Raw genomic sequence first — 26356 nt, forward strand, 5'->3', positions numbered from 1 at the left:
CCAATTATTTTTAGATATTGACTTGAAACCCTAACTTTTAATCAAATTGATTTTATCTTTGTAAAAAAAATGATTTTATCTGTTATTTTTCTTCAATATATTATAAATTTTAATAAAATCGCAATCGAGCTAAAATAAATTTCATAAAACTAAAATAATTTAAACATATTTTATCATTACTTTGAGATATTTTTAGTCAATGATTTTTGGACATTACGATCTTCTCGATATCTGGAAACTCTAAAAAAATCATTTAAAAAACTAAATAAAAAATCAGCCCTAAAAAAAGTCTTAGCTGCTACAGACAGACTCCATTCCACATCCATTTCCCCAAGTAAAATCAAAATCAGGAAAATGAGATGTATATAGAGAAACATTGTAACAAAAGATATGTAATTGAGAATCAAATTTATAGGCATCGTAATTAATTTGTATATACAAATGAGAAATCGATCTAGGGAAATGACAAACGTTGTAACAAAAAGAAAACAAAAAATAAAAGTTTAAAATTTAAGTCAAGGGCAACATGAAAAATTACACAAGGTATATCAAAGTTCAGCCAAAAACAATAAGTGAACAAAGTCTTATTAATGGTAAAAGCAAGAAAGCTTCTCAGGCACCTAATACAAGCTTAAATTCAGAAGATGCTGCTGCTGCTGCTATTGAGCTGGTAAATAATGTCTCTACAGTTGTCGATGACAGCATTTATATTCATCCACCATGATACCTGTACATACACCTCTAGAATATGATACCAAAGATGATTTGAATAATGCGTAAGAAAGAACACCCCCACAAAATTACGTGTTCATAACATCAAAATCTATATACCAAAAGAATCCCAAAATACGGTCTGAGACAGTTCACTTCCACCACCAGAACTGTCGAAACAAATATATCTTCCTCATTCGGGTATTGTTGTAAGTCAAGAAAGCTCTCGCTTTAACAGGATCCGCATTCAAGTACTCGAATGCATACATCTGCTTAGCCTCTTCCAACCCATCAATCTCCATCACCGCCTGCAATAACTCAGATGAGTCAATTGAACAATTACTTCTTTCCATTGCATCAGCCAAGCGTCGAATGCTTGATGCCACTGCCAACATTGCATCTTGAAGAGCCTCTGAACTTCGAGGCCGTTTTGGAAGCTGCCTTAGAGGGTGGATCAAAGGAGGGTCTTGACTACCATCTGGCATCTGGCCATACTCAGGCGGTCCAGTATATGACTCTGTTCCATCCGTCTCACTTACATCTTCAGAACTCGCAGAAACAAATGAGGCGGAGTCATCCTCAAAATTCTTGATCTCGGGTTGAAAGCTCCCATCTTTCAACTTAGCCCAGCGACTAGGGGCTTGATAATTTCCACAGACAATTTTCAGTTCATCGTACATTTCTATCTGCTTTCCTCGAAATTGTCTGGCATCAGGATGTGCCTAATGAACAAGTAATTTAGAATACAGAAAAAAAAAATGCACCAAGGTTAAAGCGAAAAGCAAAAGGAAAACATTTACTCACTGTGATGTATCTCTTCCAAAGCTCTTCGTGCTCACACTCGATCATCTTTGTATTTGGGTTCCACCTAAACCCATCTTGACTCAGCATATCCTTCATTATCTTATACCTCTTCTTTATAGTCTTGAGACGATTAACAACTTTTTGGTTATTCAAGTTTAAGTTAAAACGAGAGTTCACAGCAATACACGCAGCAGTATAAGCATTTTCATTAAAGCATTTATCGATTTTGTTTCCATTTTTTGCTTGAATGGCAAGAGATTCAATTAGACACTTGTCCATTGCAATTGACCACACAACATTCCTTCCTTTGTGTTTCGTATCCCTTCTCTGTGCATGCAGATCATACTGATCCGTCCCTATGTGAAATGGCTTAGCCATGCAAGAAATCAATGAGTAATATATCCCAGTTGGGTAGAAAACAAAATTCTTGCCCAATCTAAGGTGTCATGGAATTTCAAACCCAGGATTATCTCCCCGCAGAACTGCACAGAACCCACAAAAACTAATTAAAGGCTTTCATGTTCAACTTAATTATCTAGCAACAATTGTACATGTAGTGATTTCTGAGATTGCTACTACCCCACCAAATAGAACTTCTTGCCACATAAAATAATTCACCAATCCCACTGAATGAACTAATCTATTCAAATAAGGAAAAAAAGAATATCTTACCCTTATACTTTATTAATAGTAACTTAAAATTACCTTGCCTAAATGGTGACACCTCTAAATGATGCATTATTATGTCAATATTTTTCTAAGAGTAACTGCAAGATCATTATTACCACTTTGCTTCCCAATTTCAAGGTTATCACTGACCAGAAATGTATATAATAAAAATAAATAAATGAATAAAATTTTGAGTATTAAAGCTTGCCAAGGTCAAAATCATGATTTTAATGATATTCAGGAAAGAAAAATTTACAGACTGTATAAGAAAGCACACCAAGTAGATGTGAAATGTAGTATGCACCACTATGAGGAGAACCACGGTATCCAAGGGATAGATTAAACATATAAATATTAATTCAAATATATTTTCATTTAAGGATGACATGAAGTGGCGAACATTGACTACTACTAGTAACTAAGTGCAAATTGAGCTTGCTGAACTTACTTCACCCAACCCTATTACACAAAGACAGTCTCCATAAATTTGTACTAGGTCCTGAGATATAACTAAAGCATGACACCATAACTAGTTCTAAAGAGGTGCAACAATAACGTCTCTCTACCCACATGGAGACAAATATAATATGGTACTTTGACAGAGTGATCACACTTTTAACCTTAGGTCCATGGGAGGTAACTTTACAGTCCCACCCACATGCTTGTTTATACAAAATCAAATCAAATCGTGGTAGTAAATATTATCTAAAAACAAATGAATGCTTTCTTCAATTAATCTGGGCTCTGGGCTATATATTCCGATACCCCAACAACTATCAAAGCCATCAAGGACAATCATATCATCTTCTGAATATATGTATATATATGAAAACAGGAGGAAAAGTATCAAGTACCAACTAGCATTTATACATCCAGATCATAGTTATTTAAATGCAAAAAGAAAGAGAAAGAGAGACAGAAGGCAAACCATACTCCTGCAATAGAGACAAATATGGATTACTTAGCCATCTAACAATCAGTCTTTCTTCCTCGTGATAAAGGGAAACATTAAGGGGCAAGGGATTGCATTATTTAAACTTAAATTCCCCATTATCTGATTAACCCAGAAATCAGCATTATATGTGCAATATTGTTTGCTTATTCTGCACAATTAACTGCCGGAAAACATTCATGTAAAGCACACACGTAAAACATTGTATGGATACTTTTTTAAATGCACAAGGTTGACTTGCCAAATATCATAACAATAGTTCCCTTTTAGTGATCTTTGGAATATTGGAAGATTGAAGCAAATATAATTTAGTATTAAATTCTTTAAAACTAATGTTAAGTAGAACAAATAGAAAAGGAATCTAAAAGTAAGACTAGCCCATCATGCACAAACTTATACATATGTGTGTTATTTATATTTATATTTATATATGTATATAGATATTTAAAAAGAGAGGGCGAAACCTTAGTCAGGGGAGACGAAATGTGCAGTGTTGACAATCCAACTGCACCCTTAAAGTTGGATAACAACCACGACCTCAAGACAAAGAAAGAGGACTTCCATGATTCTCCATCACGACTTCTTGTCAAGAAAGACTAGGTGAAAATCCCAACTTGCACTTTCCTGAAGAGAAAATAAATGCTTACTTCAGAAAATGTAATAATAATTAACCACACAGAAGGGGCATATGACTAAGTTTAGGTCCATGTCAGCACATCCAAAAGTAATCATCATTTTAACATTTATGCTAATATATCATCAGATTAAGTATTTGCTGAAAATCAAAACCATGTTGGAATATGCCTTGAGTCAGCGAGCCCAGTTTTTTTTTAGCCTATGCAGACTTAAATCTCACTACACCCTAAGCACTGGGTGAACATTCTCATATTTAACAGAATTTGGATTTTATACTTTTAGCCGAATTTCTAAATTTTGTTTTCTCTTCACAGTAAAAGATATTATAAAACATCAAACTATAAGAAGTATTATCCACATTTTAAATACAGAATCAGACCTTTCTCTAAGTGGATCGCTTCAGCATATTGACATGTCTAGCTATTCAGTGTAAATAACTACAACTAATATAACTTTATAGATAACTTCTATGCCTCCTGTGACAGCCAAGAAATCCTACAAAATATGTACACACAAAAACTCTACTCATTGATTGACAAGGAAATTGCTATTTAGTTAATCAGCCTGACTACAGACACCAAATAATCTCATACACTTGATAACAAAAGAAAACAAACTTTAAGTATGTTTTAACCCAACTAGCCGATCAAGTATAAAGCTTCTTAAAAGGAGAAACTCAAGTAAGCAGCCATTGATAAACATAAAATGTGAAACCAATCACTAGCTAAATTCTTTTCTCCAATTGCAAATACCATTAACTAGTAACTGATCAGTTTTGACAATAAAAATCTGGGAATATTTATTCAAAGATCATCCAAACAGGCACCAAATTCCAAAGCACCAAAGCATGTAATTTTTGGATTAGAAAGTACTAGACCACTTACAATCAATTAATAATGATAGCAATATCGTCATTACTTTACTTCAAGGTTTTACAAAAACTTCAGTTCTTAATTTCTCACAGACAAAATGTCCTTTAAAACCTACTTTACAATTATGACTCAAATCAGTCTGATAATCTTACTCACTTAATACAAATTCGTTAAATTTATACGTCTAATGGGCATTATCTGATGGGATACTTTAATCCCTTTGTGTGTCACCCATTCAACCCAGTGCTATGAAAATCGAAATAAAAGTTTATTCTCTTGTCAATTGTCACTCTCTCTCTCTCTCTGTTCCATTTTTATTTCTCTTTTCAAAATATTCGCATAAGGGAACTTGTGGGGTTAATCTTATCATGAGTTCATAAAAAAGCCTAAAAACAACTCCTTAGTAATTTGCCTCAAATTTATGACATTGTAAACTGTACCATCCCAAGACTAAAAAAGCTCAAAAACAGTAATGCTATTTTTGTAACAGTATACCAATATTTTAATCAAACTGATTTCTTGACTCTTCCTTTCGATAGAAAATTATACACAGGAACAATGTTAGAACAAACAAGTAAAAAGCCAAGGATTCTCCCATTTTTAGTTCTTAATAAAATATCTCTCATATAACATATACGAGACTCCAAGTCAAGTGTGAAGTCAGATACCCCATGACTAGTTACATCCGAATTTATTACTGCTCATTAACACACTTCATTCACACACAACCTCAAAAGGTTTTCAGCCTCGACACAGTTTCTGTGGTTTAACTTTAATAGACCAAAACATGTGAAAATGGCACTATTCACCACGTGTCTAGTCAAATAAATCACCAAGCCAAATTTGGTGAATATAAAATGAGAAGCAAAGAAGATTAAATTTATACAAAGAAAAATAAAATTAAAAAGGATGAAAATCATCAGTTAAAAGGTCATTCTCCTAGCCCAAAATTCATATAAATTTTTTTAAGTAGAGTTCAAGCTCTACCAGTATTGAGGGTATTCAAGAATTCGGAGCTGCATTCTCAGTCAACAAAAATAACATTTAAAATGTATACATGTATAAATATGTATGTGCACCTTAAGTTTAATACGCTACTCCAAATTCACTATTCGGTTTTCAACAAATTATGCATCACTTAAATTAATAGTAAAGCTTCAACTAAATTATTCCCGATGACCAGTTCTACCTCTGTATAAAATATCCAAAGATTTCAGGTCAAAGCAGCTTTAATCCAAATCTCAAGCTATAGATTCCACATTCAGGGAAACAAAACACTAAGATCAGTAACACAGTGACCTCAAACCACACTAGTTTCCCATTCCAAAAAAAAAAAACGAAACTCAAACCCTAAATGAAAGTCTTCTGAAAGAAATTAGGGTATAAGGAGAAGCTTCTTACCACGAGAAACCAGTTGGTTCAGCTGGTCGGGTGAGAAATGAGAGATTGGGGTTCTGAGCCTCAGTACCGTCCTCAACCTTCTTCCTCTTTGCCTTTATTTGCATTTTCTTTTCTCCATTGTTGTGTTGGAAAGGTCACAGAACGTACCTTGCCAATTGGCCAATTGGGTTGTGTAGTTTAGAAAATTGAAGTTTGGAACTTCGAAAAAGCCCCCACCGTAACTTTTGAATCCTGTATTTCAAACCTCATTTTACAAAATCTTTACATTTATACCCTTTTCTAGTTTTTTTATAAAAAAATAAATAAATAAATAAATCTTTTTGCATGGTGAATGAAAATAGAAAGTGCAAGACTATACACATGCAATAATTGGGAGCAATAGTGATAGAATTATGATTTCATTTGGTAAGGACTAACAGTATTTCTGTTAGTATCGTTAAGAACCACCTACAGTGTCTAAAACTATTCTACATAGTATATTGTTTTTAATGCAATTTAGTATCAAGTTACATATATTTTAATCTACAATAAAATATATTAGACTTCTTACTAAATTACACCAACCAGTAAATACAATGTGATGTTGCATGATGCCCTGTAGCAATGCTCTATTTCTATAGTTTTTTAGCCATTTTTATTGTAATTTTTTTTTTCTAAAATTTTAGTCTACAATGATACAATGAGCAAGGTACTACTCCTCAACCCAATTATATTTTATTTTTATTTACTTATAAATATATTTTGTAATTCTATGGTTTCAATTTTAAGATTTATGGCCTTGCCCTCACAAAGATTAGGGACGAACTACTCATTTCTATCTCTAGATGTGTTTAGAATAGTCTAGAAATGAAATGAATTTTCTAAAGAAGTATAAAAGCATGTCTCTAATGAAAAGTGATTGTCAATAATAGTAAAAAGTATTATTAGTTATTGTGAAATATTATTTTAAATGAAAATATATAGGGAAATTTGGGCATTATTTATGCTTGGTAGGTATTTTGTTTTTGGTACGTGAAGAAATTATAATCCAATTTGTTTATATGACGGTGTACATTGTAGTTATAGCATGTATCCCATTAATTTTCAGAAAAATTCTGAATAACTTATAGTATCAAAATTAGGGTTCAAACAGTCAGTTGTATTTTTTTTCTATACACATGTAAAATAGATTGTGTTAAACCCTGATTTCTACACCTTAAATTATTCATAATTTTTCGAAAATTGATGGAATGTCTGCTAAAACTATCATGTATGTCATCATATAAAAAAATTAGGTTATAATTTTTTCAAGTACCGAAAATTCAAAAATGCCCCTACCGTAAGGACAAAAGTAACGTCCTTACATAAGAAACTCTTTATATATTTATGAGTAATGATATGTCCACCAAAATTATTCACAAAAATATTACACCAACTAACGTGGCAGTTTCTTTTAACCAATCATATTTATTTATGGGTCCCACTCTTTTAAAAATAGTATCACATCATTAATATTTTAGTGCACATATTATTATTATATATTTATAGGACAATTCTCATATAGGAGTTTCACTTTAAGTCCTATTGGTGGGGCTCTTCAGTGTGTCTCGACCCGTGAACAGTTTTCGGCACGATTTTTTTTTATAACCGTGTATATTATAGTTGTTTAGAGCATCCTACAAATTTTCAAAAAATTCTGAATAGTTTACAGTACCGAAAACTATATTCAAATATGTTGTTTTCCACGCGCATAAAAAAAAAAATTGGTCACGCGTGCAACATTATGTTTGAACTTAATTTTCGGTACTATAAACTATTCGGAATTGTATGAAAATTTGTAGGATGCTCTAAATAGCTACAATATACACGGTCATAAAAAAATCGCGTCAAAAACACTAAGAGTCCCACCGGTAAGGCTTACAGTCCTATATTTATATATAAAGTATATAATCACTTTAAAGTTTAAAGAGTTTAATTTGCCTTTCTCAAAATAATAATAATTTGCCCCTTTTGGGAGAAATATATTAATTTCTTTTATAAATATTTAATGACTTTTTTTTGGTAAAGAAATCTATTTGAACCTATGAAAAATTAATTTTTAATAGGATTGATCTATTAATTATTTTTTAGTCTAGCAAACCAAACTATAATCTTTCCTTTAAAAAAATCCAAATCAAACCAAATATAATTTTTTTTTTTTTCATTTTAGAAAAGTAAAGTTCTTTTTTTTTCCTACTCCGTGCACACTTTTGGCGGGAGTGATTACCAATATTGAAGGGATAAAAGTAGAGTTAATAAATAATTAGTGAATCGGAGAAAATATTCAATATGATAACATTATTAGACATCAAAAAAAATATATATTTGTAAAATTTTGCCTATAATACTTTTGTTATTAATTATTCTCTCTCTCACAACCTACCTCTCACGTTCTCTCTCTTTCTACCAAGGCCGCACCACCACCACCAATACTTCCTCACATTGAAGTTATTTTTCTCTTTCTCACAAATCGTCTCTCCCTATCATTTCTCATTCCGATATTTACCCACGAACATCATCTTGGATTGAAGCATTCATTGAATGAATCATCGAAATTATATGTTCTACATACAAAATTTAAGATTTTATATGATCTAAACTTGTAGATTTCGAAAAAAAATACCAAAATTTAATTAAAAAAACATTTGAAATGAACATTTGAGTGAAAAGATATGAATCACCAAAGTTTTTGTCAAACTTCAGCGCAAAGCATCGCATTTGCATCGTTTTTGGCCAAAAATTAAAGATTTCATGAATGCATCGCATTTGCATCATTTTTTGCCCAAAATCAAATATTTCATGAATGCATCACAGAGGCATCGCATACACAATGCATTTGCATCGTTTTTTTTTTTTTTTGCCAAAAATCCAAATTTCATTAATGTATCGCAGAAGCATCGCACACGCATCGTATTTGCATCATTTTTGGCCAAAAATCTACGATCCATATGCATATGCGTATGTAATGCTTTCATGAAATCTTGATTTTTGGCCAAAACCGATGGAAATGCGATGCGTTCATGAAATCTTTGATTTTTTGCCAAAAACGATGCAAATGCGATGCGTATGCGATGCTTCTACGATGCATTCATGAAATCTTTTATTTTTGGCCAAAAATGATGGAAATGTGATGCAGATGTGATGTTTCTGCAATGCACTGTAGGGTTTATTAGTCAGGTTATAACATATTTTAATTAACCCAATGTAAAAACCAGGTTGCAAAAATTCAACTCTAACCCGTCCAATTAAGAGAAAAAAAATTAAACTTGTCTAATGTTTTAGGCGATTTGATCGAGTTAACTTGCTCAAACCAATCTTAAGTTTTCTTTTAAATGTTCAAATAATTAGATTCAACAAACTAAAAGTATAATATACATCTTCCAAACTTAGACTTGTTATTCTAAATTGAAACGTCAAAACATTATTCTAAATTTATTGTTAAAAATTTTAAAACAATGTTTAATATATGTATGTATAAATGAAGAAAAAAACTTTTAATCAGATTATTCAGGTTATATTGGGCGAGTTAGTATAATTCACAAATCACCCAATATAATAATTGGGCAGTTTGAATTTTTTGTCGAGTTATTCGGGATGCATTTTTTGTCGGTTTTTTTGGTTCAGTTTGGGCAGTTTGCAAAAGCTTTTGGACAACCCTAATGCTCTGCGGTGAAATTTGATGAAAATTTTGGTGATTCATATTTTTTCACTCAAATGTCCATTTCAGATGATTTTTTTTTAAATTTTAGTATTTTTTTTAGATTTACAAGTTTAGATCATATAAAATCTTAAAATTTGTATGTAGAACATACAATTTCAATGATTCATTCAATGGATGTTTCAATGGTGGTGATTAGTCATGGTGCTTCAATCTAAGGAGATAGTCGTGAGTAGAGATCAGAAGGAGAAAGGATAGGGAGAGACGATTTGTGAGAGAGAAAAATAGCTTTAATGTGAGGTAGTGGTAGCGGTGGTGGTGGTGGTGTCGCCTTGGTAGAAAGAGAGAGAGCGTGAGAGAAAGGTTGTGAGAGAGAGAAGAAATAATGACAGGGGTACTATAGTCAAAATTTTACAAACAATCATATTTTTAAGATATCTAATAATGTTGTCATATTTTTTAATTTAAGTATATCTTCATGCATATAACATAAAATTTCTTTAATAAAATAACTAAATAAAATGATACATTGAACAAAATCGTGTACATATGCCTAGGGCATTTCCAATGGTTCACCCTAAACATACTATTTAAAAAAAAAACACATGAAGTAAATATCAACTCTAGACCAACTTTAATTTCAACACTGCATTTAAAGCAAAAACTGAAAAGTATCATATATCCTTATTAATTTTTCTTAATTACATATATTTATATTTTAACACCCTCACTTACTTTAGTTAAAACCATATTGAGGTGTTACGTTTCCAAACTATATCATAATTTATTACTGTGGAAGTCTGGACATTTTTTTTTTTTTAACTTGAAAACTTATTTCACGTTATTTACTTTAAACATAAAGTGTGTCTCAAACATATTATACATAAGTATTAAATAACCCAATTTATTTTCAAAATATAACTTCACACTTTATTACAAACATCACACTGATAACTGAAATAACCCACAAAAAGGTCGATATGTTCATATGTACAAACCAGGATCAGGACCATGCTTCAGTTCTCCTTATGTCATTCACTCATTTCTTTCTCTACCTGCAACACAAGAAAACTATGAGCCTAAAGCTCAGTAAGCAAAGTAATGCATACAATGCTAATGATTACTCAATGTCAAAGGACATACACAACTTCTTTTTAAATTTTAGGCCCCTTAAAATTGTGCACACTGTTTGATTAAGTCAATGCATGCAGGGCTTGTTACACATATCATATAAAATCCCATGGGTTCTCCTCCAGCTAGCCATCACCATAGTAGGGCACATTAAAAACCTTATTCCATCGTTGCCCCGTCGGGCTCAAGAGTTAAGGCAGCCACACACTGTGGTGTCAATAAATATAACAATAACTCATATGGAGGAGAAATAAAAACGGAAACATGGCAAACAATAAAATTGGTTTACTAAAACCTAGCCCAAATTATTGGGCAGCCACTATAAGCCTACTATAGGCCTCCGTTTACACTTATTAACACTTTCATTTGCCTTTTCAAAACAGTGGCACTGAACTTAAACTTCTTATTACAACTTTCTTTTATGTTGCACAAAACTTGCAAAGGCATCATATAATTAATCATCATAATATCATGCATGGTCTTATATCATATAATAATTTACCATATCACTATTATGCCATGCATACAAATTTATGATGAAGTGTCAATGTATGTTAATACCACTTACTCACAATTTATTCATATAATGCATACTTTCAGATAACATGTAATTCTTGTGTTGCAGTTGAGTACTTTACTTACCTTCTGTCCAAAATATATTTCACCGTGTAACAAGTGGTGTCTTAGGTGTTGATGTGCTTATCCTGACAATGGCATGGATTTCTCATCATAATGATGGCAGCAATACATTGAACTCTCATTTAAAAATACCCATAAAACATTGTAATGCCCCGAATTCTCCGATGTATTTAACGGTGTGAACAGTAGGCCGGGAGGGCCATACTTGCTTAATTATGTTATTAATTGATAAAATGCATGTATATGTTGATTATATTATGATATGATGTGAAATGCATGCATGTGAGTCCATATCTCTTTATACAGGGGTGTGATGGTAATTTGGCCCGTTAAGGGTAAATTGATTATGTGAACGCATGTTGGTAATATAGATTGAGACCACATTATGATGTGGGTTTGTTCGAGCCATTTGGCATGAGACGATCAAGGAATGTTGATTATCGGTTTGGTCATAACAGGCATAAGCTCGGGGCTCGGGGTGAGTCTCGGGGTGTTTTAATGATTAGAGTGTTACCGGGCATTAAAGGGTAACGAGATGTGAAATATTGGAGTTTGAGAATATTGAGATTAGCGGGAAAAGGGGAAGCGTTAATTATGATTAACGGTGTAGGTGGAAAATGTCAAAACTACCCTTGAGTTGGTTTTAGAAGCTTTAAAGACCTAGGGGTATAATGGTCATTTGGGATTTGGATATATATGGTTTAGATGGCTGTAGAGAAAACATAACCAAAACAGAGTTTTGCTTCTTCTCCTTCCCGTAAGTTCATTTCTCTCTTCTTCCTCTTTGGAGTTTTGAGCTCAAGGTGTGGAATTAAGCTAGGGAACTTGGAGGTTGAGGTTGTAGACATAGCTCAGTCATTGAAGAGGGTTTGGTGTCGAATTTGAGGTGAGTTTTATCCATTGTTTTACTGGTTTTGCTCTGTTTTCGTTCATAGCTTTCAGCTTTAGATTTTGGTATGGAAAGTTGGAATCAAGGGGAGTTCTTGGGATGTTTTACTTGGGTTATGATGAGGGATAGTTATGGGTGATGTTTGGAGGTTTAAATGGGTGTTTGAGAGAGGTTTGGGTGGTGTTTAAATTGGGTTTGAAGGGTTGGTTTCAAGGGAAAACGCAAGGGAGGAAAAACAGGGGTTTTGGCTGAAATGGAGCTTGCGCCGCGGCATGGCAGGGGTGAGCCGCGGCCCTTGGGGGCTGCTGGGTTTAGGCGCCTCTGTCTGAGGGGCGGGCCACGGCATGGCCAAGGAGGGTCGCGGCCCTTAAGGCATTTTTGGCCAGAATTAGCTTTTTGGCTCGGGGATGCAAGCCTAAGGCCTCGGGATTGAACCTACTACCCAGTTGAGTAGTGTTTGAGGTCTCGGAGGTTAGGTTTTGGTTTGGGAACCTTTTATTATTTATTTTATTGATGGAATCCCATGATTTGGTTATGACTAGGTAACCGCTAAAGGACCAAAAAGTCGATCGTTCTCAGGGTTATTCTTTTATTCGTTCTTGCTCGAACCAAAGGTAAGAAAACTGCACCCCAAATGTGACATGTGTGGATATTCATGAGGCATGTGATTGTGAGAATATGGACATGGATTGAATACAGAATGCTTAGCATATGTTGCTCATTTGTGCATGGTACTGACTTATTAGTCAGGTTCGGCGGTGGTACTAGGCACTGATCATGTTGAACTGACTTATTAGTCAGGACGGCCTTAGCGTGTGTCACGCAAGCCAACAAGATTTGATCAAATCAATTATCAGCATTGAATGGCTCAGAGAGCATTAATGCCAGACCGACCCCGAGGGTCGATGAATGAAATAAGCGCTTGGAGGCTGGTGGCTTACTTAGCAGCCACTCTCCCATCTGAATTAGTGATATGCATGGCAGTCACTCAGTACGGTTACCAGAACCTGTTGAAGGCTAGTGGCTTACCTATCAGCCACTCTTCCATTTGAATTAGTGACTTGCTTGTCAGTCACTCAGTGTGGTTTATCAGGACCTCATGTGGTGTTTACTCATTTGTTTGAAAGCTTTATGCTCAGTGTGATTATAATGATAATCATTTGATAATGTTTATATAAAGTGTTATGTTTTCTTGTTGGGTCTTGGCTCATGGGTGCTATGTGGTGCAGGTAAAGGGAAAGAAAAGCTCACCTAGCCTTGAGTGGAGAGCTGATGTGGTGGTGTGTACATATGCAGCCGCTTGACCACCACGGTCAAGGTGTTCTCAGAGGAACTAGGGGGTTTACCCTATTTTTTCCGCTTAGGTCGGCGGGATTGTAACTTTACAACAGTAGTGACCATTTTGTACTGAGAACAGCTTGTAAACGTTTTGTTTAGCTCTGCAGAGCAGTTTGTATTAAAATCTCCATTTCCTTTTTATTGGTTTTATACCTTAACCCGTTAATTACACTTAGAGCACGTTTTCGACCAAAGGGCTCAAGTAATGAGTCAAATTTCTGGTCCACCGTTCACCGTAACTGTTCTGGGGTAGCCAGGGCGTTACAAACATCATATCAAATTTCTTATCCAATTCATGCCTAAAATGTCTTAAACCACCTAGATCGAGCATTAAATTTATCTTAGACATTTGGAGAAATTTTGACAGAGTTTCCCCTTAATTTTAGCTATCCTCAAATATCAAAATCAACCAATAATCAACATCAAATAACCTGCCATAACCATATATCCCAAATACCAACATGATTCATCATAAAGTTATCATATACCGATTTTCATAAAATTCTTATCTCCTAGATCATCACCCAAATTAAATGAGTCTCCACATCTATTCAAACATTTATAAACATATATACTCTCTTATAAACTCAATCAAATAACCAAAAATCAGTTTGTACTCCAAGAACCCCAAAAACCTCATAAAACACAAATTTTCACTTACCGAGCAACTTTTCGGCGAAAACAATCTCTTCTAGCTTTTCTAAACCTTAAACCACTTGGAAACCACCAAGAAATATCTTAACAAGAGATAAAACACCATAGATAAGCTCTCAGAAAAATTTAAAAAAAAAAACATATTTTAACTTCCAAGTACAAGAACTTACCATAAAAAGGCTAGAACTAAGCTTAATCCACTTCTTTGGCTTTGATTTCACTTGGATCTCCTTAGAATTTATTCAAACCAGCCAAGAAATGGTTTTTGGTTTTCTTTTCTCTCTGTTTTTCAAAGTAATGGTCGTGCAAAGTGATAAGGTTGATGAAAATTCTTTATTTTCAATGATTTGGCCTTATTGTATCAAAATTTGACACCTTGCACCTCATCATTTCACCTTTTGATTTATGAAAACCTTATCACTTCAATAATTTCGACTTAATCATCTGCTGGGCCTATTATCCTTATGTGTAAAACACTCACACCAAACCTTAGGTCCATATGAGCTCATACCCAATAGTTATGCTTACCCGATCGAGCGTAGCGCACTTATGCTAAGCTCATTTTGACTTTGCATCAATACCACTGATTATGTATACCTCCCATCAAGAATTGATCTAATGGTTCTAAAAACTATTTTTACTTCATCAATGAGACCTTAATCATACCTCAATTATATTTGGTAAATCCACTAATACTCAATTTTACCCCGAAATACTAGTAATCGACATTGTACTATTTTTCACCACTTAACATCTTTTGCCTTCTATATCTCACTTTCCTCACTTAATTCCATGCCTTGTCCATATTTTTCATACTTTCTTATATCTTGAGGACATCAAACACCCATAAAATACAACTCAAATGCCACAAGGTTAATAATATTGAGCATACATATAGACATCACATACACAACTTTTATACTTATACATGAAAACACTTATAAGAATATGCATATGCTCAAATTATACATATTGTATGATATGTAATGCAATGCAATGCAATCATGTGATTATTGGCTATATTATATCAAAATAATGTGGGTGCTACATATATTTTAATTTGTTTTTATTTATTATTGTTATTATTATATTTCATTATTTAAAATTAAGAATATTATTCTAACATTTTAAATAAAATAAAAAATATACAATACAAAAATTAATAAAAAGAGAAATTTGTGAAAATTACCTCTTTTTTTAAGTGATTTTGCACTCTAGCCTCTGTGTTTTAAGTGATTTTGCACTCTGGCCTATTTTTGATAATTTTTTGCAAAATGACATCTGCTAAAATTTAACCAATTGTTTTAATTTTTCGACTGACAGTTTGAATTTTTCGACCACCTGTCTAAATTTTTGACTAGCTGTCTAAATTATAAGAGGTCATTTTGCAAAAAATTATTAAAACTAGGCTAGAGTGCAAAATAAAAATAGGTCATTTTGTCAAATGACCCATAAAAAATTAAGTAAAATACAAATTGCTATACCCGAAATGTGTGTGCAATAATTTAAGATAAGGAATGATACCTCTGTGAACAAGCCTGACAACATCTAAAGTCCAACTCCACGAGGGATAATACTCAGGCAAGAGCAGAAGGCTAAATGGTGCTCACTGCGCACCTCAATGAATATCAGAAAGGTACTTGGACACTGTTGTAGAATTTTCGTACGCAAGTATAGATAATCGTAAATAAGTAATAATAATGAAACTATAGTTCGTTCCTACGAGAATTAATTATTAATTACCAATTAAATCCACTTTAATTCAATTTGGTAAACGAATATTAAGTTTCATAGATTTAAGTAATCAAATAAAAGAATAAATAAAAATTCGAAGATAATAAATAATAATAAAATTCAATGGATGAAAACTCAGGACAATTAATTTCATCAACTATCTACTCTATTATTTTGCTAATACGATTTTATAATTCTTCTTCTTATAATTATAGTGAGTTTACTAAAGTGAATCATATTCTTGATCAATATATAAGAACTCAATTTATATGTGAGCTTTCTACACCTCTGTGATCATTTTAACCTACAAAAGGTATTAAAATTAAAAACTCAAAAGTTGCACAAATAATATAGGTATTCTCATCCAATATGTATTTATGATTATTTAACTATAACATATTTAATTCTCACTTCTCAAGTCTCGAATCAAAATCATAAATCATGCAAAAGATGGTCAATCAATTACAAGCATTAAGTATAAATTAATTAATTCAATATAGAGATAAATAAATCATAAACTCGTCATAACTAATAATAAAGATTCAAATGACTATATTAAAAACCCTAGAAAAGATGTTCAGTTCATAATCATAATAGCAACATCCATGAAATTAAAAAAAAAAATGCATAAAGAAAGAGAAGAAGAAGAAGAAAGAAAATCTCTAAAGAGATCCAATTTGTGTTTTCCACAATGCTTCTAGATTTTTCTTTGAGCTTAGGGGTTTGAAAATCTAACCTAAAACACATCTAATTATGTTTAAATAGTGTTCTTTGCGTTTAAATCACAAAAATACCAAAATTTCCCTTTAGAAACTGACCTAAAATCACATTTCTAGGCTTCCAACGCGGTCGCACCCAAGTCCCAACGCGGTCACGTGACTTCACTCAAAATGATTGTACAGATATGAGCGCAGTCGCGCCCAAACATGAACCGTTATAGCCTTTTCCTAACTCCTCAAACTTCTTCCTATATAATAGTCCATAAAAGTTAATTCATTTCACATACGCCATGCTCTCATAACCATCCTCATCATCTAATTATGCAATAGTAAGACTCAACTCAAGAGGATCCTCAACTAGTTTTGTTCTCATTACTAGTACTATCTCATCCACCACATCAATACTAAAGAACTGTCACTAGATCTAGCATAATTCATAGCCTTAAATACATTGAAAACTACATCCTCACCTTGAACCTTTTAGAATTTATGCCATAAAAGCATGTAAAGACATTTTATTGATTTAAATAAAAGTATATTTTTATTATATTTGAATATTATAATTATTATGAATATCAAGAAAATTTCATATTCATTTATGAGGATATGATCTTGTATTAGTACGAGAGAATTAAGATCATATACAATGAATAAAATAGTCAATAACATATTAAAGTGAGGAATTTTTAATGAATGGTTACTAGTACAGTTTACTAAGCATACGAGATGTAAGTAGTCTAGGTTCGGATTACTGATGTGGATAGACATCTTGGTAAAAATATTGTATATAATAGAGATTATATATATATGATAGGATCGATATGAATTAACTATTTTTATAAACTTATCGTTTGCCATAATGTAATGACCCGACTAACTTAAAAACCTCGGACCATTAAAACTATTAAGCATAACTAGTATTTTGGAATACATACATAAAATAATAGAACTTTATTATAAAAATCCAAAATACAGGATCACATTGTTATTACATAAAATCACAAGGAAAACAAAACATTTAATTAATTATTCAAATACTAAATGCAGAAAAACATAAATACATAATTAAAAAAAAAACTTGAAATAAAACGTCATCATCGATCTTTCCCATCAGTCCATTCATTTAGTTCTCGCCCAATACACATGCCAAAGTTGTCACGAAATCTGTCCTGTCTTCCAAGCTCATTTTCCTGCACCATCTAAAATAAAAAGGAATGAGCATAATGTCTAGTAAGGAAAAACTACCAAAGCATATCATAAATCATAAAACGTATGACGTAAAAACGTAAATCATAAAACATAAGACTACAAATTAATGACCATTAACTCATTACCATAGTATGTGATAGATTTCATCTAGGTCATCTTGCTATTATTTAGAGGTAGGTTTAAACACAAATATAGGATATGATAAACCATCTAGGTCCTCTTGCTACCATTTAGAGGTAGGTTTAAACATAACTATAGTCTACAATAATGATAAAAATATTGAGATTTGCTTATTTGCTATCTAAGCAACCATATTTCCCAAGCGACTACAACATAAAACATATACATACATACATACATACATACATACATACATACATACATACATACATACATACATACAGCATATAAACATAATCATAACACATAAAATATAACCCATTTTCCTTACCAAAAATCGGTATATTAGAGACAAGAGCGGGATTGAAAACTCCTAAAACCAAACAGTAAGATCCATAAGTTTTCTAAGAAAAGAAGATGAAGAGAAGATCTAAATCATCAAGATAAGAACTTACCGAAATCTCAAGTTTCAATGGAAATCAAACACCTAACCAAAAGCCATTATAACAAGTTAGGATTTGGAAGAAATGAAAAGAATAAGAGGAACTATAATGAACTAAACCTAAGGATAAGAGTACCTTAGATAGATTAGAACTTCGATCTACACCTCAATACCTAAATAACACTCTATCTTACTTCCTAAGTGTTTAGAAAAGCTTGGATTTGAAAGATTTTAACCCCAAAACCCTAACGTTTCTCTCTAGAACGAACTTAGCAGCTTAGAGACTCTGAAAAATGCTTGAATGATGAAGCAAATGGCTAAGTGAAAGGTCTTATTTATAGAGTTCAAGGAGTGAAACTAACTCTTTTTAAAATGAATAAATAATTGAATTTTCTGCTCAACAGATGCCTAGAACTCGGTCAAAAATGTTCAAGAGCAAGTCCAAGTTGTTGAGGGTTGTTTCTAGCTCAGATTCCACGGATTTTCAAAAATGCCAAAGGGAGTCGATATATCGCCCCTGTAGGCGATATATCGCCTACCCCATAATCCCGAGCCTCCGTGGTTTCGTTCGTGCGAAGTCGACGTATTTTCTATATCAATCATAGGCGATATATCGGTCCCTATAGCTCGATATATTGGCATATGCTGATATATCAAACACATTTTTACACACTTTCAGCACACTTGAATTTGTTTAAACCACTTTGACTAAGTAAAATGTGATCCTAACAACTGAGGGAAAGTTCTAGACTTCCTAGGTTTATCTTAGATTAATTTATTCATCTAAAATCCTTAAATTCTTAATAAACATACATGTGACAAGTGTCACGTTCTTAATTATTCTATCTAAACCTTGGGTTATAATAAATATCATTTCTAGGACCAGCTATATTAATCAAACCTTATGATAAAATTAATATTTCTAAACCATAGGTTAAACTTATAAAATCCATAACTATTTTTATGAGTTTCCAACTAAATCCCCGCTTGAACCAATAACCACAAAAACTAAAATACTACAACACAAGCTACTACTATCTAGCTAAGTAAAATTCTGAGACGCAACACATAAATATTTAATTATTATCATAATAGATGATCATTTGTAGATCAGACTAAATCCTGAGTAGTCATTGTTGTAACACCCTCACTTATTTTAGTTAAAACCATATTTGAGGTGTTACGTTTTAAAACTATATCATAATTTATTACTGCAAAAGTTTGGACATTTTTTTTTTTTTTTTTTTAAACTTGAAAACTTATTTCACATTATTTACATTAAACATAAAGTGGGTCTCAAACATATTATACATAAGTATTAAATAACCCAATTTATTTTCAAAACATAACTTCACACTTTATTACAAACATCTCACTGATAACTGAAATAACCCACAAAAGGTCGATATGTTCATATGTACAAATCAGGGTCAGGACCATGCTTCAGTTCTCCTCATGTCATTCACACATTTCTTTCTCTACCTGCAACACAAGACAACTGTGAGCCTAAAGCTCAGTAAGCAAAGTAATGCATGCAATGCTAATGATTACCCAACATCAATGGACATACACAACTTCTTTTTAAATTTTGGGCCCCTTAATATTGTGCACACTGTTTGAATTGGTCAATGCCTGCAGGGCTTATTACACATACAATATAAAATCCCATGGGTTCTCCTCCGGCTAGCCATCACCACAGTAGGGCACATTAAAAACCTTATTCCATCGTTGCCCCGTCAGGCTCAAGAGTTACGGCGGCCACACACTGTGGTGTCAATACATATAACAATAACTCATATGGAGGAGAAATAAAAACGGAAATATGGCAAACAATATAATTGGTTCACTAAACCTAGCCCAAATTATTGGGCAGCCACTATAAGCCTACTATAGGCCTCCGTTTACACTTATTAACACTTTCATTTGCCTTTTCAAAACAGTGGCACTGAACTTAACTTCTTATTACAACTTTCTTTTATGTTGCACAAAACTTGCAAAGGCATCATATAATTAATCATCATAATATCATGCATGGTCTTATATCATATAATAATTTACCATATCACTATTATGCCATGCATACAAATTTATGATGAAGTGTCACTGTATGTTAATACCACTTACTCACAAAATATTCATATAATGCATACTTTCACATAACACATAATTCTTGTGTTGCAGTTGAGTACTTTACTTACCTTTTGTCCACAATATATTTCACCGTGTAACAAGTGATGTCTTAGGTGTTGATATGCTTATCCTGACAATGGTATGGATTTCTCATCACAATGAAGGCAGTAAGACATTGAAATATCATTTAAAAATACCCATAAAACATCATATCAACTTTCATACCCAAAACATGCCTAAAACGCCTTAAACCACCTAGATCGAGCATTAGATTTATCTTAGACATTTGGAGAAATTTTGACAGAGTTTCCCCTTAATTTTAGCTATCCTCAAATATCAAAATCCACCAATAATCAACATCAATTAACCTGCCATAACCATATATCCCAAATACCAACATGATTCATCATAAAGTTATCATATACCGATTTTGATAAAATTCTTATCTCCTAGATCATCATCCAAATTAAATGAGTCTCCACATCTATTAAAACATTTATAAACATATATACTCTCTTATAAACTCAATCAAATAACCAAAAATCATCTTATACTCCAAGAACCCCAAAAACCTCATAAAACACAAAATTTCACTTACCGAGCAACTTTTCGGCGAAAACAATCTCTTCAAGCTTTTCTAAACCTCAAACCACTTGGAAACCCCAAGAAATATCTTAAAAAGGATAAAACACCATATATAAGCTTTCAGAAAAATTCAAAAACATAGTTTAACTTCCAAGTACAAGAACTTACCATAAAAAGGCTAGAACTAAGCTTAATCTACTTCTTTGGCTTTGATTTCACTTGGATCTCCTTAGAATTTCTTCAAACCAGCCAAGAAATGGTTTTTGGCTTTCTTTTCTCTCTGTTTTTCAGAATAATGGTCGTGCAAAGTGATAAGGTTGATGAAAATTCCTTATTTTCAATGATTTAGCCTTATTGTCAAAAGTTGACACCTTTCATCTCATCATTTCACCTTTTGACTTATGAAAACCTTATCACTTCAATAATTTCGACTTAATCATCTGCTAGGCCTATTATCCTTATGTGTAAAACACTCACACCAAACCTTAGGTCCATATGACTTCATACCCAATAGTTATGCTTACCCAATCGAGCGTAGCGAACTTATGCTAAGCTCGTTTTGACTTTGCATCAATACCACTGATTATGTATACCTCCCATCAAGAATTGATCTAATGGTTCTAAAACCATTTTTACATCATCAATGAGACCTTAATCATACCTCGATTACATTTGGTAAATCCATAAATACTCAATTTTACACCGAAATACTAGTAATCAACATTGTACTATTTTTCACTACTTAACCTATTTTGCCTTCTATATCTCACTTTCATCACTTAATTCCATGCCTTGTCCATATTTTTCATACTTTCTTATATCTTGAGCACATCAAACACCCATAAAAGACAACTCAAATGCCACAAGGTTAATAATATTGAGCATACATATAGACATCACATACACAACTTTTATACTTATACATGAGAACACTTATAAGAATATGCATATGCTCAAATTATACATATTGTATGATATGTAATGCAATGCAATCATGTGATTATTGGCTATAGAGCTCGACGAGTACGAAGTAACATACAAGCCACGAACTTCCCTCAAATCTTAGGTATTAGCTGACTTCATTGCAGATTTTACACCTAACATGCATGTGCAGACAGAAAAAGAACTTTGCTGTATGACCGTGGGACAGTCAGCCAGAATCTGGAAGTTGCAAGTAGACGGCTCAAGTAACACTAGAGGAAGTGGACTCGGACTCGCCCTAACTTCACCCCAAGGTGACGTAATCGAACAAGCAGTCTGATGCGGGTTCAAAGCAACCAACAATGAATCTGAATACGAAGCAATGATAGTTGGACTCGGACTAGCCAAAGACATGGGAGTCAAAAAGATCGTGGTCTTCAATGATTCTCAGTTGGTAGTCAACCAAATGCAAGGTAGCTATTAGGCCCCGGATAAAAAGATGACAACCTACCTCAACAAGACTAAAGAGTTGCAGTCGGTCTTCGACGAGTTCACTATCAACCAAGTACCAAGAGGGGAGAACAATCATGCGGATGCATTAGCAAACTTTGGATCCTCCATCCAGACAACCGACCCCAAGACAATGCCTGTAGTATATCTCCAATGGCTAGCTGTTTGAAAAGATGAAGAAGAGCAAGTTAGTGACATCTCCAACAACCGAACATGGATGACTTCAATAGTCGAGTACTTGGAGCAGGACATACTTCTCGAATATAAGAACGAAGCACGTCGGGTCAAGGCTCAATCAGCCTGCTTCACTATTATACAAGGTAAACTCTATAAACGTTCCTTTTCTTGTCCTTATTTGAAATGCATTAACCCTGCAGAGGCCAAATACATACTGGCTGAGTTGCATGAAGGAGAGTGCGACAACCACTCTGGAGGACGAAGCTTGGCGCACCGTGCCCTAACACAAGGCTACTACTAGCCAACTATGCGAGCTAACGCCTATGACTATGCAAAACGATGCGAAAAATGCCAACGGTTCGCTCAAATATCCCACCAACCTTCGGAGCATCTCATCTCTATCACATCCCCTTGGCCATTCATGAAATGGGGGATGGACATAGTAGGCAAGCTTCCAACCGCACCAGGACAGAAGGTGTACATGTTTGTAGTAACCGACTACTTCAACAAGTGGATCGAAGCAGACTCGTTCCACCAAGTCAGAGACAAAGAGGTAAAGGGCTTCATTTGAAAGAATGTAATCTGCATGTATGGAGTACCGAAAGAGATCGTAACGAAAAATGGCTCTCAATTCATCAGTTTCGACTTCCAAGACTTCTGCAGATTCTGGAATATCAAGCTCAGCTTCTCAACGCCAAGGTATCCCTAAGCAAATGGACAAGTAGAGTCATCCAACAAGACTATCATGAACAACATCAAGAAGCGCCTTGAAAAAGCTAAGGGAAGATGGGCTGACGAGTTACCAGGAGTCCTTTGGTCCTACCGAACCACAACTAGGACTTCGACGAGAGAAACACCTTTCTCATTAGCCTATGGGATGGAGGCAGTCATCCCTACCGAGAGTGAAGTTCCGACAGCTAGTTATGAGCTAATGACAGACAAAGTAAATTGGGAAAACATGTGCCATGAACTCGACACCATCGATGAAAGAAAGGACAAAGCACTCTTAAGAATCTCAGCCTATCAATGAAGCATAGCTAGACATTACAACAAGAACATCTGCACTCGGACATTCAAAATAGGAGAGTGGGTACTACGAAGAGTGTTCCAGAACACTAAGGAAGCGGGAGCAGGTAAGCTCGCCCTGACATGGGAAGGTCCCTACCTAATCACAAAGGTAGTCAGACATGGAGCATACAAGCTACAAACTAAAGAGGGACGCGAAATCAATAACAACTGGAACGTTATCCACTTAAAACAGTATCATTTTTAACTCAATCTAGTCTCCTTTCATTTTCTTTCATCAATGATCTCAAGAGATCTTCATTCAAGCAACATACTGACACTGTCATGCAGGAAGTGTCAGAACTACATTTGGGCTTGATCCTTGCAAAGGGTATGTAGGCAGCTCCACGGAGCGCAGCCCCCTATCACAACCATTTTTTTTTTTGGCATATACTACGAACAGATCAATAACTAATCTAAGTATAAATTGACTAAGTAACTTTATACTTAGATTGGGGGAAATAAGATACTAATACTCCATAAGTCATTCAGCCAACCGACATTCGATGCAACAACTTAAAGAACACTAACATAAGCTACAACCAGTCATAATACAACAAAACTAGGTCAGTTAGATCAGGATACAATACTACATAAGAAAAAGTTCATACAACAACTAAAAATACATAAGATGAGACAAACTCAATCATCCCCCAACAGTGAACTCGAACAAAAAAGAATTAGTCATCCGCAACTAGATCATGAGTAGTCATGATGCCAAAAGAAGTGGATAACTCTTCGGCCCGGGTCATCCCTTCAGCCCTCATCCTCTCCAATTCCTAAAAATCTGCAATGTATGTAGAAACATCCCAGCTATCAGTCTTACCATCCCGAAACTCACTGGCCATTACACCACGACATTAGATCTCAGCCTCCAGCCCAATCACTAACATCTGATTCTCCAACGAAGCTACCTCGGCTTTCAAGACATCAACTTGACCAAGAGTCACCCTCAGCTTCTCGGCATCAGCTTCCTTGGATTCTAGTTGAATCTTTAAGTCAGCTATAAGTTGATCAGACTCCCTCTTGGAATCTTTCAGCCGACCAACTTCACCCGAAGATCATTTCTTTGACCTCTTACTTCCTTTAGAGTTGCCAATAAGGACTTGATTTTCTTCTTCAACCAAATGACCCCTTGCAAACCCTGAAACATTGAAAAAATGTAAGACAACATGAGATATCAGCTAGTCGACACAAACAAAACTAAAGGAAGTCTTTGTACCTGGAACAAATGGGAAACAATAGTGTCAACTGACCCATCCATACCGACTTACTCCATCCTTTGATCATCTTCGGGACATAACAGCTTATCAATCTCTCCTAAGTGAGGCCCAATCTCACTATAAGCGGCAGCATTGGAGGGGAATGAAAGGGCAACAATGTCGCTAAACAGGTCGGAAGAATCAGCCTGCACAACCTTCTTCTTCTTTCTCATTTGACTCCGCGTCAAAATAGGAGGATCAGCAGGAGGCGCGACGACCTCTCTATCAGCATCTGAGCTCCCAACGGATGATTTCTTCGCTTGATGCAAATGTTCCAAGGCATTGGAACCAGTTAGAGGAAGTGTAAGAGGTCGAGACATAGCTATGTCTGCAAACAACCGCTCACTTGTCGTCAACTTAGTCAACAAATTGGGAGTATATCCCAAGACTTTCTAAACTTCTCTTGATAAACACAATACGAGGATTATCAAGACTCTAGAGAAGAGGAATACCTTCAGGGAGTTTTTCAACAGAATGCCACAAAGAACTCTGACGGAGACTCGATTCAGACAACAAATCACTCCACTCACGCTCCGCCTCTAGAATAGCAAGAATACTCTTGAGCCGACCGGAAGACTCCCTCGAATCCCAAAGGTACTCAACTCGAAGTCTACCTGCAAAATAATAGATGTATCAGCAAAAAAAAACAAGCATATCTAAAGAAACGGATTAATAGGCAAGCATAAAATACTCACACGTAGGAGACCATGAACAAGGTATCCTACTATCAGCAGGTAACCCCAACAAGATGAAAGGGACGAAGAAGTAACGGTCCTTCCACCTCTTATCTCCACTCTTCAAACTAATAATTAGAGGAGGGTCTTGCCCCTGGTCTTTAACTAGTACCTACCCTTGTCATATAGATGTGCCTTCAAATAGTAAGCTCTCAACAAGTCAGCCACCCCAAGCGTTATGTTGTGTCTTTCATAGAGGACTTCGAGAGACATCAAAACTCGCATGTCAGGTCGCTCCACCTTAGCAGGAGCATGCAGACTGATGGTATCAGGAATCTCATAATGACGACGAAGATAGGGCAACTCACCTAAACTTATCGAAGACCTAGGATTGGCTACCCCAGAACAGTTACGGTGAACAGTGAACCGGAAATTT

General features: G+C 34.4%; 1 protein-coding gene and 2 long non-coding RNA genes across 4 annotated transcripts; all 3 read right to left on the reverse strand.

Moving 5' to 3' along the window:
* Window positions 1–487: 487 nt before the first annotated feature.
* On the reverse strand, window positions 488–6205 carry LOC133797926 (uncharacterized). 2 transcript variants are annotated; one of them, XM_062236055.1, is made up of 5 exons: window positions 6046–6205; window positions 4152–4267; window positions 3601–3760; window positions 1516–1997; window positions 488–1433 (listed from the first exon to the last, which is right to left on the reverse strand). In XM_062236055.1, the coding sequence occupies exons 4-5, from the start codon at window positions 1891–1893 to the stop codon at window positions 864–866; spliced, it is 948 nt and encodes a 315-aa protein (XP_062092039.1). In that variant the 5' UTR covers window positions 1894–1997; window positions 3601–3760; window positions 4152–4267; window positions 6046–6205; the 3' UTR covers window positions 488–863. The 2 variants fall into 2 exon arrangements, with proteins under 2 accessions (XP_062092039.1, XP_062092038.1); XM_062236054.1 differs by lacking the exon at window positions 4152–4267.
* A 4357-nt stretch (window positions 6206–10562) lies between these two features.
* Window positions 10563–14663, reverse strand: LOC133793917 (uncharacterized). The gene is made up of 4 exons (XR_009875026.1): window positions 14543–14663; window positions 14380–14455; window positions 11495–11556; window positions 10563–10776 (listed from the first exon to the last, which is right to left on the reverse strand). It is a non-coding gene; the product is annotated as an uncharacterized LOC133793917 (long non-coding RNA).
* Window positions 14664–19855: 5192 nt separating this feature from the next.
* On the reverse strand, window positions 19856–21722 carry LOC133793918 (uncharacterized). Its single transcript, XR_009875027.1, has 4 exons — window positions 21480–21722; window positions 21325–21399; window positions 20795–20856; window positions 19856–20078 (listed from the first exon to the last, which is right to left on the reverse strand). It is a non-coding gene; the product is annotated as an uncharacterized LOC133793918 (long non-coding RNA).
* Between the last annotated feature and the right edge of the window lie 4634 nt (window positions 21723–26356).

The sequence above is a fragment of the Humulus lupulus genome, chromosome 8, assembly GCF_963169125.1.
Source record: "Humulus lupulus chromosome 8, drHumLupu1.1, whole genome shotgun sequence".
NCBI lineage: Eukaryota > Viridiplantae > Streptophyta > Magnoliopsida > Rosales > Cannabaceae > Humulus > Humulus lupulus.